Source organism: Eschrichtius robustus, chromosome 7, assembly GCF_028021215.1.
Source record: "Eschrichtius robustus isolate mEscRob2 chromosome 7, mEscRob2.pri, whole genome shotgun sequence".
In the NCBI taxonomy this organism is placed as follows: Eukaryota; Metazoa; Chordata; class Mammalia; order Artiodactyla; family Eschrichtiidae; genus Eschrichtius; species Eschrichtius robustus.
Window position 1 is genome coordinate 88,461,195 of NC_090830.1, and position 14,340 is coordinate 88,475,534.

The following is a 14,340-nucleotide window of genomic DNA, read 5'->3' on the forward strand; positions in this document are numbered from 1 at the left end:
TGAGTGTGAAGGGGAAAGGTGAGAGAGGGGCAGTGTGGCATTGGGAATATATTTCTTTTCTTTATATACATTTATTTGTCTATTTATCTTTTTATTTTTGGCTGCTTTGGGTCTTCGTTGCTGCTCACGGGCTTTCTCTAGTTACGGTGAGGGGGAGCTACTCTTTGTTGTGGTGGCTTCTCTTGTTGCGGAGCACAGGCTCTAGGCACGTGGGCTTCAGTAGTTGTGGCACACGGGCTCAGCAGTTGTGGCTCGTGGGCTCTGGAGCGCAAGCTCAGTAGTTGTGGCACATGGGCTTAGTTGCTCTGTGGCATGTGGTATCTTCCCAGACCAGGGCTTGAACCTGCGTCCCCTGCATTGGCAGGTGGATTCTCTTTATTTATTGGTTTTTTTTTAATTTTTGAATTTTACTTATTTTTTTATACACCAGGTTCTTATTAGTCATCAATTTTATACACATCAGTGTATACATGTCAATCCCAATCGCCCAATTCATCACACCACCATCCCCACCCCCCGCAGCTTTCCCCACTTGGTGTCCATACGTTTGTTCTCTACACCTGTGTCTCAACTTCTGCCCTGCAAACCGGTTCATCTGTACCATTTTTCTAGGTTCCACATACATGTGTTAATACACAATATTTGTTTTTCTCCTTCTGACTTACTTCACTCTGTATGACAGTCTCTAGATCCATCCACGTCTCAACAAATGACCCAGTTTTGTTCCTTTTTATGTCTGAGTAATATTCCATTGTATACATGTACCACATCTTCTTTATCCATTTGTCTGTCGATGGGCATTTAGGTTGCTTCCATAACCTGGCTATTGTAAATAGTGCTGCAGTGAACATTATGGTGCATGTGGCTTTTTGAATTATGGTTTTCTCAGGGTGTATGCCCAGTAGTGGGATTGGTGGATCATATGGTAATTCTATTTTTAGTTTTTTAAGGAACCTCCATACTGTTCTCCATAGTTGCTGTATCAATTTACATTCCCACCAACAGTGCAAGAGGGTTCCCTTTTCTCCACACCCTCTCCAGCATTTGTTGTTTGTAGATTTTCTGATGATGCCCATTCGAACTGGTGTGAGGTGATACCTCATTGAAGTTTTGATGTGCATTTCTCTAATAGTTAGTGAGGTTGAGCAGCTTTTCATGTGCCTCTTGGCCATCTGTATGCCTTCTTTGGAGAAATGTCTATTTAGGTCTTCTGCCCATTTTTGGATTGGGTTGTTTGTTTTTTTAATATTGAGCTGCATGAGCTGTTTATATATTTTGGAGATTAATCCTTTGTCCGTTGATTCCTTTGCAAATATTTTCTCCCATTCTGAGTGTTGTCTTTTTGTCTTGTTTATGGTTTCCTTTGCTGTGCAAAAGCTTTTAAGTTTCATTAGGTCCCCTTTGTTAATTTTTGTTTTTATTTCCATTACTCTAGGAGGTGGATCAAAAAAGATCTTGCTGTGATTTATGTCAAAGAGTGTTCTTCCTATGTTTTCCTCGAAGAGTTTTATAGTGTCCGGTCTTACATTTAGGTCGCTAATCCATTTTGAGTTTATTTTTGTGTATGGTGTTAGGGAGTGTCCTAATTTCATTCTTTTACATGTAGCTGTCCAGTTTTCCCAGCACCACTTACTGAAGAGACCGTCTTTTCTCCATTGTACATCCTTGCCTCCTTTGTCATAGATTAGTTGACCATAGGTGCGAGGATTTGTCTCTGGGCTTTCTATCTTGTTCCATTGATCTATGTTTCTGTTTTTGTGCCAGTACCATATTGTCTTCATTACTGCAGCTTTGTAGTATAGTCTGAAGTCAGGGAGTCTGATTCCTCCAGCTCCGTTTTTTTCCCGCAAGACTGCTTTGGCTATTCAGGGTCTTTTGTGCCTCCATAAAATTTTAAGATTTTTTGTTCTAGTTCCATAAAAAATGCCATTGGTAATTTGATAGGGATTGCATTGAATCTGTAGATTGCTTTGGGTAGTATAGTCATTTTCACAATGTTGATTCTTCCAATCCAAGAACATGGTATATCTCTCCATCTGTTGGTATCATCTTTAATTTCTTTCAGCAGTGTCTTATAGTTTTCTGCATACAGGTCTTTTGTCTCCCTAGGTAGGTTTATTCCTAGGTATTTTATTCTTTTTGTTGCAATGGTAAATGGGAGTGTTTCCTTAATTTCTCTTTCAGATTTTTCATCATTAGTGTGTAGGAATGCAAGAGAATTCTGTGCATTAATTTTGTATCCTGCAACTTTATCAAATTCATTGATTAGCTCTAGTAGTTTTCTGGTGGCGTCTTTAGGATTCTCTATGTATAGTATCATGTCATCTGCAAACAGTGACAGTTTTACTTCTTCTTTTCCAATTTGTATTACTTTTATTTCCTTTTCTTCTCTGATTGCCGTGGCTAGGACTTCCAAAACTATGTTGAATAATAGTGGTGAGAGTGGACACCCTGTCCTGTCCCTGATCTTAGAGGAAATGCTTTCAGTTTTTCACCATTGAGAATGATGTTTGCCGTATATGGCCTTTATTATGTTGAGGTAGGTTCCCTCTATGCCCACTTTCTGGAGAGTTTTTATCATAAATGGGTGTTGAATTCGTCAAAAGCTTTTTCTGCATCTATTGAGACGATCATATGATTTTTATTCTTCAATTTGTTAATATGGTGTATCACATTGATTGATTTGCATATACTGAAGAATCCTTGCATCCCTGGGATAAATCCCAGTTGATCATGGTGTGTGATCCTTTTAATGTGTTGTTGGATTCTGTTTGCTAGTATTTTGTTGAGGATTTTTGCATCTATATTCATCAGTGATATTGGTCTGTAATTTTCTTTTTTTGTAGTATCCTTGTCTGGTTTTGGTATCAGGGTGATGGTGGCCTCATAGAATGTGTTTGGGAGTGTTCCTTCCTCTGCAATTTTTTGGAAGAGTTTGAGAAGGATGGGTGTTAGCTCTTCTCTAAATGTTTGATAGAATTCACCTGTGAAGCCATCTGGTCCTGAACTTTTGTTTGCTGGAAGATTTTTAATCACAGTTTCAATTCATTATTTGTGATTGGTCTGTTCATATTTTCTGTTTCTTCCTGGTTCAGTCTTGGAAGGTTATACCTTTCTAAGAGTTTGTCCATTTCTTCCAGGTTGTCCATTTTATTGGCATAGAGTTGCCTGTAGTAGTCTCTTAGGATGCTTTGTATTTCTGCGATGTCTGTTGTAACTTCTCCTTTTTCATTTCTAATTTTATTGATTTGAGTCTTCTCCCTCTTTTTCTTGATGAGTCTGGCTAAGGGTTTATCAATTTTGTTTACCTTCTCAAAGAACCAGCTTTTAGTTTTATTGATCTTTGCTATTGTTTTCTTTGTTTCTATTTCATTTATTTCCGCTCTGATCTTTATGATTTCTTTCTGCTAACTTTGGGTTTTGTTTGTTCTTCTTTCTCTAGTTCCTTTAGGTGTAAGGTTAGATTGTTTATTTGAGATTTTTCTTGTTTCTTGAGGTAGGCTTGTATTGCTATAAACTTCCCTCTTAGAGCTGCTTTTGCTGCATCCCATAGGTTTTGGATTGTCGTGTTTTCATTGTCATTTGTCTCTAGGTATTTTCTGATTTCCTCTTTGATTTCTTCAGTGATCTATTGGTTATTTAGTAATGTATTGTTTAGCCTCCATGTGTTTGTGTTTTTTTACGTTTTCTTCCCGTGTAATTCATTTCTAATCTCATAGCGTTGTGTTCAGAAAAGATGCTTGATATAATTTCAATTTTCTTAAATTTACTGAGGCTTGATTTGTGACCCAAGATGTGATCTATCCTGGAGAATGTTCCATGAGCACTGGAGAAGAAAGTGTAATCTGCTGTTTTCGGATGGAATGTCCTATAAATATCAATTAAATCTATCTGGTCTATTGTGTCACTTAAAGCTTGTGTTTCCTTATTTATTTTCATTTTGGATGATCTGTCCATTGGTGTAAGTGAGGTGTTAAAGCCCCCCACTATTATTGTGTTACTGTCGATTTCCTCTTTTATAGCTGTTAGCAGTTGCCTTATGTATTGAGGTGCTCCTATGTTGGGTGCATATATATTTATAATTGTTATATCTTCTTTTTGGATTGATCCCTTGATCATTATGTAGTGTCCTTCCTTGTCTCTTGTAACATTCTTTATTTTAAAGTCTATTTTATCTGATATGAGTATTGCTACTCCAGCTTTCTTTTGATTTCCATTTGCATGGAATATCTTTTTCCAACCCCTCACTTTTCAGTCTGTATGTGTCCCTAGGTCTGAAGTGGGTCTCTTGTAGACAGCATATAGATAGGTCTTGTTCTTGTATCCATTCAGCAAGCCTGTGTCTTTTGGTTGGAGCATTTAATCCATTCACGTTTAGGGTAATTATCGATATGTATGTTCCTATGACCATTTTCTTAATTGTTTTGGGTTTGTTTTTGTAGGTCCTTTTCTTCTCTTGTGTTTCCCACTTAGAGAAGTTCCTTTAGCATTTGTTGTAGAGCTGGTATGGTGGTGCTGAATTCTTAGCTTTTGCTTGTCTGTAAAGCTTTTGATTTCTCCATCGAATCTGAATGAGATCCTTGCTGGGTAGAGTAATCTTGGTTGTAGGTTCTTCCCTTTCATCACTTTAAGTATACCATGCCACTCCCTCTGGCTTGTAGAGTTTCTGCTGAGAAATCAGCTGTTAACCTTATGGGACTTCCCTTGTATGTTATTTGTTGTTTTTCCCTTGCTGCTTTTAATAATTTTTCTTTGTCTTTAATTTTTGCCAGTTTGATTACTATGTGTCTCGGAGTGTTTCTCCTTGGGTTTATCCTGTATGGGACTCGCTGTGCTTCCTGGACTTGGGTGGCTATTTCCTTTCCCATGTTAGGGAAGTTTTCGACTATAATCTCTTCAAATATTTTCTTGGGTCCTTTCTCTCTCTCTCCTCCTTCTGGGACTCCTATAATGTGAACATTGGTGCATTTAATGTTGTCCCAGAGGTCTCTTAGGCTGTCTTCATTTCTTTTCATTCTTTCCTCTTTATTCTGTTCCATAGCAGTGAATTCCCCCATTCTGTCTTCCAGGTCACTTATCCGTTCTTCTGCCTCAGTTATTCTGCTATTGATTCCTTCTAGTGTAGTTTTCATTTCAGTTATTGTATTGGTCATCTCTGTTTGTTTGTTCTTTAATTCTTCTAGGTCTTTGTTAAACATTTCTTGCATCTTCTCGATCTTTGCCTCCATTCTTTTTCCGAGGTCCTGGATCATCTTCACTATCATTATTCTGAATTCTTTTTCTGGAAGGTTGCCTATCTCCACTTCATTTAGTTGTTTTTCTAGGGTTTTATCTTGTTCCTTTATCTGGTACATAGCCTTCTGCCTTTTCATCTTGTCTATCTTTCTGTGAATGTGGTTTTTGTGCCACAGGCTGCAGGATTGTAGTTCTTCTTGCTTTTGCTGTCTTCCCTCTGGTGGATGAAGCTATCTAAGAGGCTTGTGCAAGTTTTCTAATGGGAGGGACTGGTGGTGGGTAGAGCTGACTGTTGCTCTGGTGGGCAGAACTTAGTAAAACTTTAATCCGCTTGACTGCTGATGGGTGGGGCTGGATTCCCTCCCTGTTGGTTGTTTGGCCTGAGGCGACCCAACACTGGAGCCTACCTGGACTCTTTGGTGGGGCTAATGGCAGACTCTTGGAGGGCTCACACCAAGGAGTACTTCCCAGAACTTCTGCTACCAGTGTCCTTGTCCCCACGGTGAGCCACAGCCACCCCCCGGGCAGGTGGATTCTTAGCCAATGCGCCACCAGGGAAGTCCCAAGAATATATTTCTGAAATGTGTAGTCACTCACACCTAAGTTCAAATCCTGATTCTGCCACTTACTAAGTGATATTGAAAAGTCAATCCATTTCTCTAAGCCTCTGTTTCCTTATCTGTAAAATGGAATGATATAAGTTGAAGTACCTGGAAATTTATCCTCCAACCCTTTCCCAACATTCACCCCCAAGGTCACCACATCCTCAAGGCAGCAGCATCTGACACCAATGAGCTCTCCCTCCTCTTTGAAATAATTTCTTAATTTGGCTTTCAGGACTCCACCCTCTCCTAACCATATCAATAGTCATATTGAATTATCAAAGCACTTTAATTAAAACGCAGTGTCAAGAGATATGGGAACATATTTATATGTATAACTGATTCACTTTGTTATAAAGCAGAAACTAACACACCATTGTAAAGCAATTATACTCCAATAAAGATGTTAAAAAATTAAAAACAAAAAACAAACAAAGAAACACAGTGTCCTAATGAATAAAATAGCAAGATCCAAGTAGGAATGGCCTTCAAGAAACATACTTTAAAGAAACAAATAAGTTAAAAGGAAAAGAATGGAGAAAACTATATTAGGCTAACACTAGTCAAAATAAATCTCCAATAGCTTCAGTAATATCAGATAAAGTATATTTCAGAGCAGAGGACATTTTAGAGCAGAGGGACAAAGAAGGTCATTCCGTAATGATAATAGATCAATTAATCGACAGGACATAAAAATCCTAAACATTTATGCCTCTAGTAACAAAGCTTCAAAATATATTAAGCAACAACTGATAAAACTGCAAGGAGAAGTAGGCAAACTCAAAATTAAAGCTGAATATTTTGATACCCTGTTCTTAATAATTGATAGAACAAATAGACAAAATATAATCAACGATACAGAAGACATAAACAGCACTATCAACAAAATTGACCCAACTGACATTTATAGAACATTCCTCACAACAGATTACACATCCTTTTCAAGTGCACAAAAAAATTTATCAGCAAAGACAATATATTGGACTATTAAATAAGTCTCAATAAATTTAAAAGGATTCAAGTAATATTCAAGAATTCAAGTAATTCAACTATGGTCTCTGACCACAATGGAGCTAAATTAAAAATCAATAAGAGAAAGATCCCTGAAAAATCTTCAAATATTTAGAGACTATTATAACACACATCTAAACAACCCATGGGTCAAAAAAGAAATCAAAAGGTAATATAGAAAGTATTTTGAACTGAATAACAATGAAAATACAGTATGTCAAAATTTGGGAGATGCCATTAAATCACTTAAAGGAAGTTTAAAGCAGTAAAGAAAAATAAAGTTCTCAAATCAATGATTTCAGCTTCCCCCCCAAGGAAGCTATAGATATAGATGGCAAATGAACACCTGAAAATATGCTCAGTATCGTTCGTCGTTAGGGAAATGAAAACTACAACCATAATGAGGTGCCATTAAACACCACTACAGTGGCTAATATCAAAAACCCTGATCAAACCAGGTACTGAAGAAGATGTGGAACAACTGGAATTCTCATATAACCTGGAAGTTTCTTAAAGAATTCAACGTACATCTGCCATACAACATTGCAATTTCACTTGGAAATGTGTACCCAAGGAAAATGAAAGCCTTTGTCCATACAAAGACTTGTATATGAAGGTTCACAGCAGCCTTATTTGTAATCACCAAAATTCTCAAACAACCCAAATGCCCATCAAGGGGTAAAATGTATGTTCAAATTGTGGTGTAGTCATACAATTGAACATGCCTCATCAATAAAAAGAACTATTGTTGTATATTGCAATATGGGTAAATCTCAAAAAAATAATTATCTGGAGGGAAATAGCCATAGCAAAATAGAAGAAAAGAAGAGTATGTACTCTATGATTCCACTTACATAAAAACTCTAGAAAATACAAATAGTCTGTAGAGCGAGAAACAGACTACCTGGGGAGTGGGGAAGGTAGGACAGGGGTGGGGATTACAAAGGGGCATGAAGACACTGTCGGGGTGACGTATATGTTCACCATCTTCATTGTGGTTACAGTTTCACAGGTGTATACATATGGCAAAGAAAAACTGTACATTTAAATATGTGTGTTTATTGTATGTGAATTAAACCTCAATAAAGCGGTTAATTTTTAAGTAAAAAATAGATTTGAAAAGTGACGCTCAGAAAGAGTGCCTGGCTCCATCTAATGTCTGATAAACAGCGGCTCCTATTCTTCATTCTGGGCTCTCAGTGGGCTACAGAGCTGGCTAAGATGTGGCCCCTGTCCTCAAGGACTCCTCAGTGGGGCTGGGGAGAGAAACAAGTGAATCGATTACAATAAACATAATTGTCCTGGAGTGTTGCTAAATGAAATTTGCAGACGGTAAATGGTACAGGGACTTAACATCCGAACAGAATTGGAATCTTCAAAATGAAAGGAAGAACAAAAATTAAATCTTTACCCTCCCTCTCTTCCTCTGTGCCACAAATAGAGACTTCTTAAAGCTATTTGATTCAGCATGCATATCATGGTCTATTTATTCTTGTTTTCTTCAATTAGTATATTAGCATTTCTCTCCCCTACATTATGCATGTGTAGCCTAATCTCATTTTCATTTGCTTTAACTCAGTGTGTGTTTGGGGGTAGGGATGGTTTGAAAGTCTACAGTGATGTTCTCTGGACTGTTGATGGGAGTCTCCTCTGGGGCAGGCCAAGGTCTGTACCCGGAGGGTCCTTATGGAATGTTTGTTGGTGGCAAACCAGTGAAGGTGATAAGGTGGGGGCTGGGGCCGGGGCCCGAGGGGCAACAACAGGAGAACACTCTGGGCAGAGGGGGCTATGAAGAGGTCCAGACACTGGGATGACCCTGCAATTGGGGTGGCAGAGATGTCTTATGATACAGGCACAGCAGCTCTAGAAGACAAGCAATCTCTGGAACTGAGACCAGAGAGGGCTCTGAAGTCAGCTCATCAACAGCCTCATAGACCACGTGGAGGAATATGAACTCTATGTTATGGACCCTGGCAGCCCACCACCTGCCAAAGACCTATTCCAGCATACAGGTGAGCGGATGTCGAGAGAAAAAGCACATGAGTGTGTTTGAAACACAAATGCATGTGGCAGCCAGCGTGCACCACTTCATCCTTGGAAAGCACAGTATGCATTAGAGATGGAAGATGCCTGCAGGAGACACCTGTTTCTTGCTGTTTAACTTATCCACCCTCTTTGATCACAGAATCCTTTTTCCACAAAGCACCTACGAATTAGCAGAACATGTGTTCCCCTGAGCCCAGTGTGGAGACTGCTGCAGGAAGCCTGGCCAGTGCTTCCCCTGCCCTCCTCCCTGGCTGCTCCACCACCTGCCAATGGCCTGTCCAGGGCACAGGGGAGCCTGTGTGCCCGAGAGGAAGAGCTTGTACCCCACAGGACTTGAAAAGGTAAGTCCTTGATAGCCAGAGACAGGCATTCCAGGAATAAAGGAAAATCCTAGCAAAGGTCCAGAGCCAGGAGAGGAAAATAAATAGAGGAAACAACAAGTCACCCACTGCTTGCATGGATGAGCCATGGGAGCGTGGGCAGAGGGTAAGAAGTACAAAAGCATGGAAAGGTGTGATGGGGTCATCCTGGAGCAGGTTCTGAGGCAGGGAGCAGGATGTGGGCTTTTGTCCATTGGCTAGGGAGCCAACAAATAGGATGGAGACACCGGTCCCTGGGACTGGAGCACTGGGTGAGAACCAGGTTAGGGGGAGGATGATGAGTTCAGAGAGAGACGCACTGAGCTGGAGGTGGTCATGAGGCTTCCAAGCGGCTGAGTCCAGAAGGCATCTGGATCCGTGGGTCTGGAGCTCAGAGAACAAAGATATGGGATGTGGGGGTCATGGACATCGGCTGGCAAGGAAGAAGGGTGTGAGGGCCTGCCGGATGTGACTCCTCCCTCCTAAAGCCCACCTCCCCCTGGGCCCCTGCTGAGCCACAGAACACAGCTCAGAACATCACTTGCTGACAAAACCTAAGTGCAAGGGTTATGCATGTGCTTCTGCATTTCTTGAACCACTTCCATCAAAGCTTGCTTTTGTTTCTATGTCTGGAGGAGCTAGTCTAACCATGAGAGCTGTCCAGTAACAAATGGAGTGCTTCAAGTCCCCTTCACAGATGGTTCTGGAAGAGGCTGGAGAGATAGACATATTCCACAAAAGAATTTCCTCCAAAAAGTTCCCAAGAGGCCAGGCTATGAGGCAGATGTGTCCTGCCTGGACACAGAGCCTCTCAGGGAGGGCATTCTCCACTGCGTCCCGACTCCACCCAGCACTGAGGACACCTGTGCATCACTGGGCCAGAGCCACGTGGACAGAAAGCTCTCCAGACCAGCTGATAAAGAGGTTCTGGGGGCCAAAGTCAAGTCTGACTGGTCCTGAACTGGTAGCTTCCGACGAATGACCCAGAGCTGTCCCCTCCATCCCTGAGCCTCCCATCTTAATTGTTGCCTTTGCCTTTTCTCAGAGGCTGGCTGGGAAGTACTATTCAAAGCAACTTGTTCTACCCTATCCTAAGTACATCGACTTGCCTTCAACCAAACCTTTTTAAGAATCTACTCTTGGGCTTCCCTGGTGGCGCAGTGGTTGAGAATCTGCCTGCCAATGCAAGGGACACGGGTTCGAGCCCTGGTCTGGGAAGATCCCACATGCCGCGGAGCAACTAGGCCCGTGAGCCACAACTACTGAGCCTGCGCGTTTGGAGCCAGTGCTCCGCAACAAGAGAGGCCGCGATAATGAGAGGCCCGCGCACCGCGATGAAGAGTGGCCCCCACTTGCTGAAACTAGAGAAAGCCCTTGCACAGAAACGAAGACCCAACACAGCCATAAATAAATAAATAAAATAAATTAAAAAAAAAAAAAAGAATCTACTCTTTGCATGGGGTATTGGGGATTCAGTGGTGAGCTGGATTCTGACCACGTCCTCAAGGGACTCATGGCCTAGTGGCCACCTTGACTAATGTTCAAATTTGCTTTCCACACGTTCTTTTGAATCCCCCATCCTCCTCCAAATTAACGTGTAATTTAATCAATCAATAAAAATAGAGTTTACACCCCAAAGCACACCTGCTTGCTAGTGTCCCCACAGTGGAGCCCAGAGACCTGTAGAAATTATCAGTGAGGCTCACATACTCACAAACCTTTCTCTGTATCCAATTACCCCTTCTCCAAATAAAACAGGCTTGTAACATGCAACACCAATATTCACTGGTGAAGGGGTAGACATATTAAGAAAACCACTGCATGAAGAAAGCAAACAAAAATATGTGCCCTTGAATGTTTATCTTGAATCCAGGAAAATATATTAAGAAAGTCAAATACAGAGAGAGAAACTGGAGGACAGAGCCTGTAAGGAATGAGGGAAGCAGGGGGTGGAGCCGGAGGACCGTCCTGGAGAAAAACGTGGTAGGAAGAGGCACAGACCTGAGCACATCTGATGGACTGAACTTCCTCCAGAGAAGTGGGGAGCAGCTCAGGAAGAGGGAAGATGGGGCCCCGGTGCAGATGCTGGATTCTGGAGACCATGTTGGAGCTACCAAATGCCTGCTCCTCTTCTTTTCCTATTTTAGTTTTTCCTAGCCATCACATATGATAAATGGAAAAGCAACTGGGAAAATATTTGTCTGTGGCTCTTTGAATAAAGCCTGGAAATCTAACTGTCATAAGAATAACAGGACTTGTTCCCAATGGGGCCATGCTGTAACAGGAAACAGCAGTTTTGAATATGGCTAGCTCCAAAGGATAAGTCAATTTAGAGAACATCTTAGCCATTAACCAGAGGCCACACTGGGGTCTAAGGGTCAAAGCTTTACGAAAGGACCCACCTTTAGATCGCAGGCTTCAGGAATGTCCGTGAGCTGACACCAAGGCCAGCCCAAGAGTGTCCCTGTCAGTATGCATACCTGAGCCCTACTGACTGACCTTATTGAATTAGACCCTGACCATAGGTTAAGGATCGTTGTCAGGGCCACATGCATGATGGTGCCCTTTGGTGGAAAGGGCTCTGGAGCCAGACAGTCATCACACAGAATCCCAAATGCACCATTCAACAGCTGTATGACCTTGAGCAAGTGATTTAACCTCTCGGGCCTCCCTTTTCCCATCTGCAAAATGAGGATGGTAATAACTGACATACAGGGTTGTTGATGAAGATAAGGATATTAACAAACACGAAATGCCCTGACAAGTGCTTGGCCTCCCCACAGACAAGGAAACCAAGAAAGAGGGAGGTCACTTCTGGAGGAGGACACACTTATCCCAGGGACAGTCACATGATTGGTGTGCCAGCTCACGGTGCGGTGCGGTGCACTGACGACTGGGGTGGAACACAGCCATCCTCTTGGGTGCGGCTGTTCCAGTGTGGCTCCGACAGGTGTGCCCACACCTGATGCCTCCCAGTGGCACTAAGTAAGTCTTGGGTTCCAGCCGCCCAGGCAATGCCCTGGGGGCCCTTCACATTGGTTAGCGTTAACCCCAGCCCTCGAAAGGGAATAAGAGGGACAGACAAGAGGGCCCTGGGCGTGGGTCAGGATGCAGGGGAGGAAAAAGGAAATAAGTTAGAAATGTAAAAATAGAGCACTTTTTGAAGACTGGCGATAGAGAAACACTGGCTATCCAATTTGGAGGAGCCGCCCTAAAATAAAGCCAGCACTAGATATTTGCCTTAAGTGGTACAAAGAATGCATCCTTCCCCCAAAACAAAAGAAACCTATAAAGACGATGGCAAAGCCCAGAGGATCAAACTTCCCAGGGACCACGGGGGACTCTGTCAGGCTCTGAAGAAAGGGGAGGTGGCTGTCATGTCCCTTCTCCTAATTACCAGCACAACCATCCGCAACCAGAGGGAAATGGGCAGTTACCTCGCATGCCTCCCACTGGCCCATGTAAACATGGAGCTAATAAGATACAAATTTATGGACAAACCACGAAAAGTGGGCCTTGCAAGCAGTTACTATCTGATACTACCTGCAAAATTATAAAATCAGCCACCCCAAGCTCTTTCAGCCATAGTAGCACTGAGCTGATGAAGAAACACACATCATAAAAGCATAAATTACCTGCACAATAAACCTTGCATCTTCTAGTATGTGGCCATTAGAAATCGATCAGTTAATTTAGGAGCAACGGAAGGCCACAGGGCTGATGAAAGCCCGTGCCAGGAAGCACTTTCTAGAGTCAGCTGTGTTAATAGCTGGCTAGGGTCACCAGGCTGCCCTGGTGGGTGCTTCCTGAATGGATGTGCGGGCAGAGGGCACGGCATCACAGGCCACTCCCGTGTAATGTTTGCAGCGTGGAGGTGGCCAGGACAAGTTACAGTGTCATTGGTGGAGAGCAGGCCAGGCTGCAGTGAAACCTTGGTGTGCCCATTCCTCCCAGGACCCAAACCAGTGGAATGGTCAGTCATGGGAGAGATTTCCCATTTACCCCCTTTAAATGGTTACACTGAACCGTGCCCTGACCAGCTGCACGGGGGGGTGTGCACACACATCCACATACACACACACCTATACACATACACATATACTCATACACATACTGACATGCACACACACACTTATGCACACACATCCACACACATCCACACTCTCACAAATATATACAGTTACACACTCACACCTATGCACTCTTATACACACACCCTCACGCAGAATCACATAACACACATACCTTCAACCTCCTGCAGGAAATGCAGCCTCCATCCCCTCTGCATTCCTTTGCCCACCCCCTCTGCACCCCATTTTCTAACCCACCCTCATCTCTCCGGTCTCTGACCCCTGACTGGCGACCTCCCCTCACCCTGCACATCTAATGCCTGACACCACTTCTCATTGACTCTTGACTTCCTCCTGGACTCAGATCTCCACTCTTCCCCTGGTTTCCACCTGCTCCAGGTGAGTAGCTTGGCAAGCTCTGTCTACCTCTCTCACCTGTTGTCTTGCACAGTGGAGCCCTGGAATCTATTCCAGCACCCCAAGTCAGAGTTGAGCCTGAAAGGATCACTCTGCACTTTCCCAAGGGGCGGGGGCTCAGTGCAGGCCATGCCCCTCACCATTCTGGGGCTCTTACCTCATTCACAAAGACCCAGTGGCTGTCCTTGGAAGCCAGGTTGGTCTCCACGGCCTGCAGAGAGAGAGAGAGAGAGAAAAAAAAACATGACCAGAAGCAAGCCAGAAGCTGGCAGATGCACAGGATGACTGCCGAGATGGAGTCTGATAAACATTGTTTCTGGAAAATTTTTTCTGCACCAAACACGCCATCCCCCTGGGGCCAGCTCTGGCTGCCTTAGCTACAAGACGCATCATTTGAACACGGACATCTGATTTCCTGCTGTTCTTCGGAGCTCTCACGCGCCAGTGCAGTTCCAGGAGGCGTCACAGGGCCATGGGCGGGGACATCCCTCCCCTCTCTCCTCTTGGAGAAGGCCTGCAAACACCTTTCTGGAAGGGTGCTCAGGGGGAAATGTCTCATCACTGCCTGAGGCTAGAGAATCAGGAATCTGGAACAAGGGA

At 43.0% G+C, this 14,340-nt stretch overlaps 1 protein-coding gene across 5 annotated transcripts in view; it reads right to left on the minus strand.

Annotated features, from left to right (window-relative positions):
• The window catches only part of GRID1 (glutamate ionotropic receptor delta type subunit 1), a 675,078-nt gene that overhangs the window by 242,542 nt on the left and 418,196 nt on the right, over window positions 1-14,340 (minus strand). For all 5 annotated transcript variants that reach the window (XM_068548005.1, XM_068548004.1, XM_068548008.1 and 2 more), the window contains exon 5: window positions 13,898-13,951. In XM_068548005.1, the coding sequence (XP_068404106.1) occupies window positions 13,898-13,951 (54 nt within the window). The remainder of the gene's footprint in view (window positions 1-13,897; window positions 13,952-14,340) is intronic.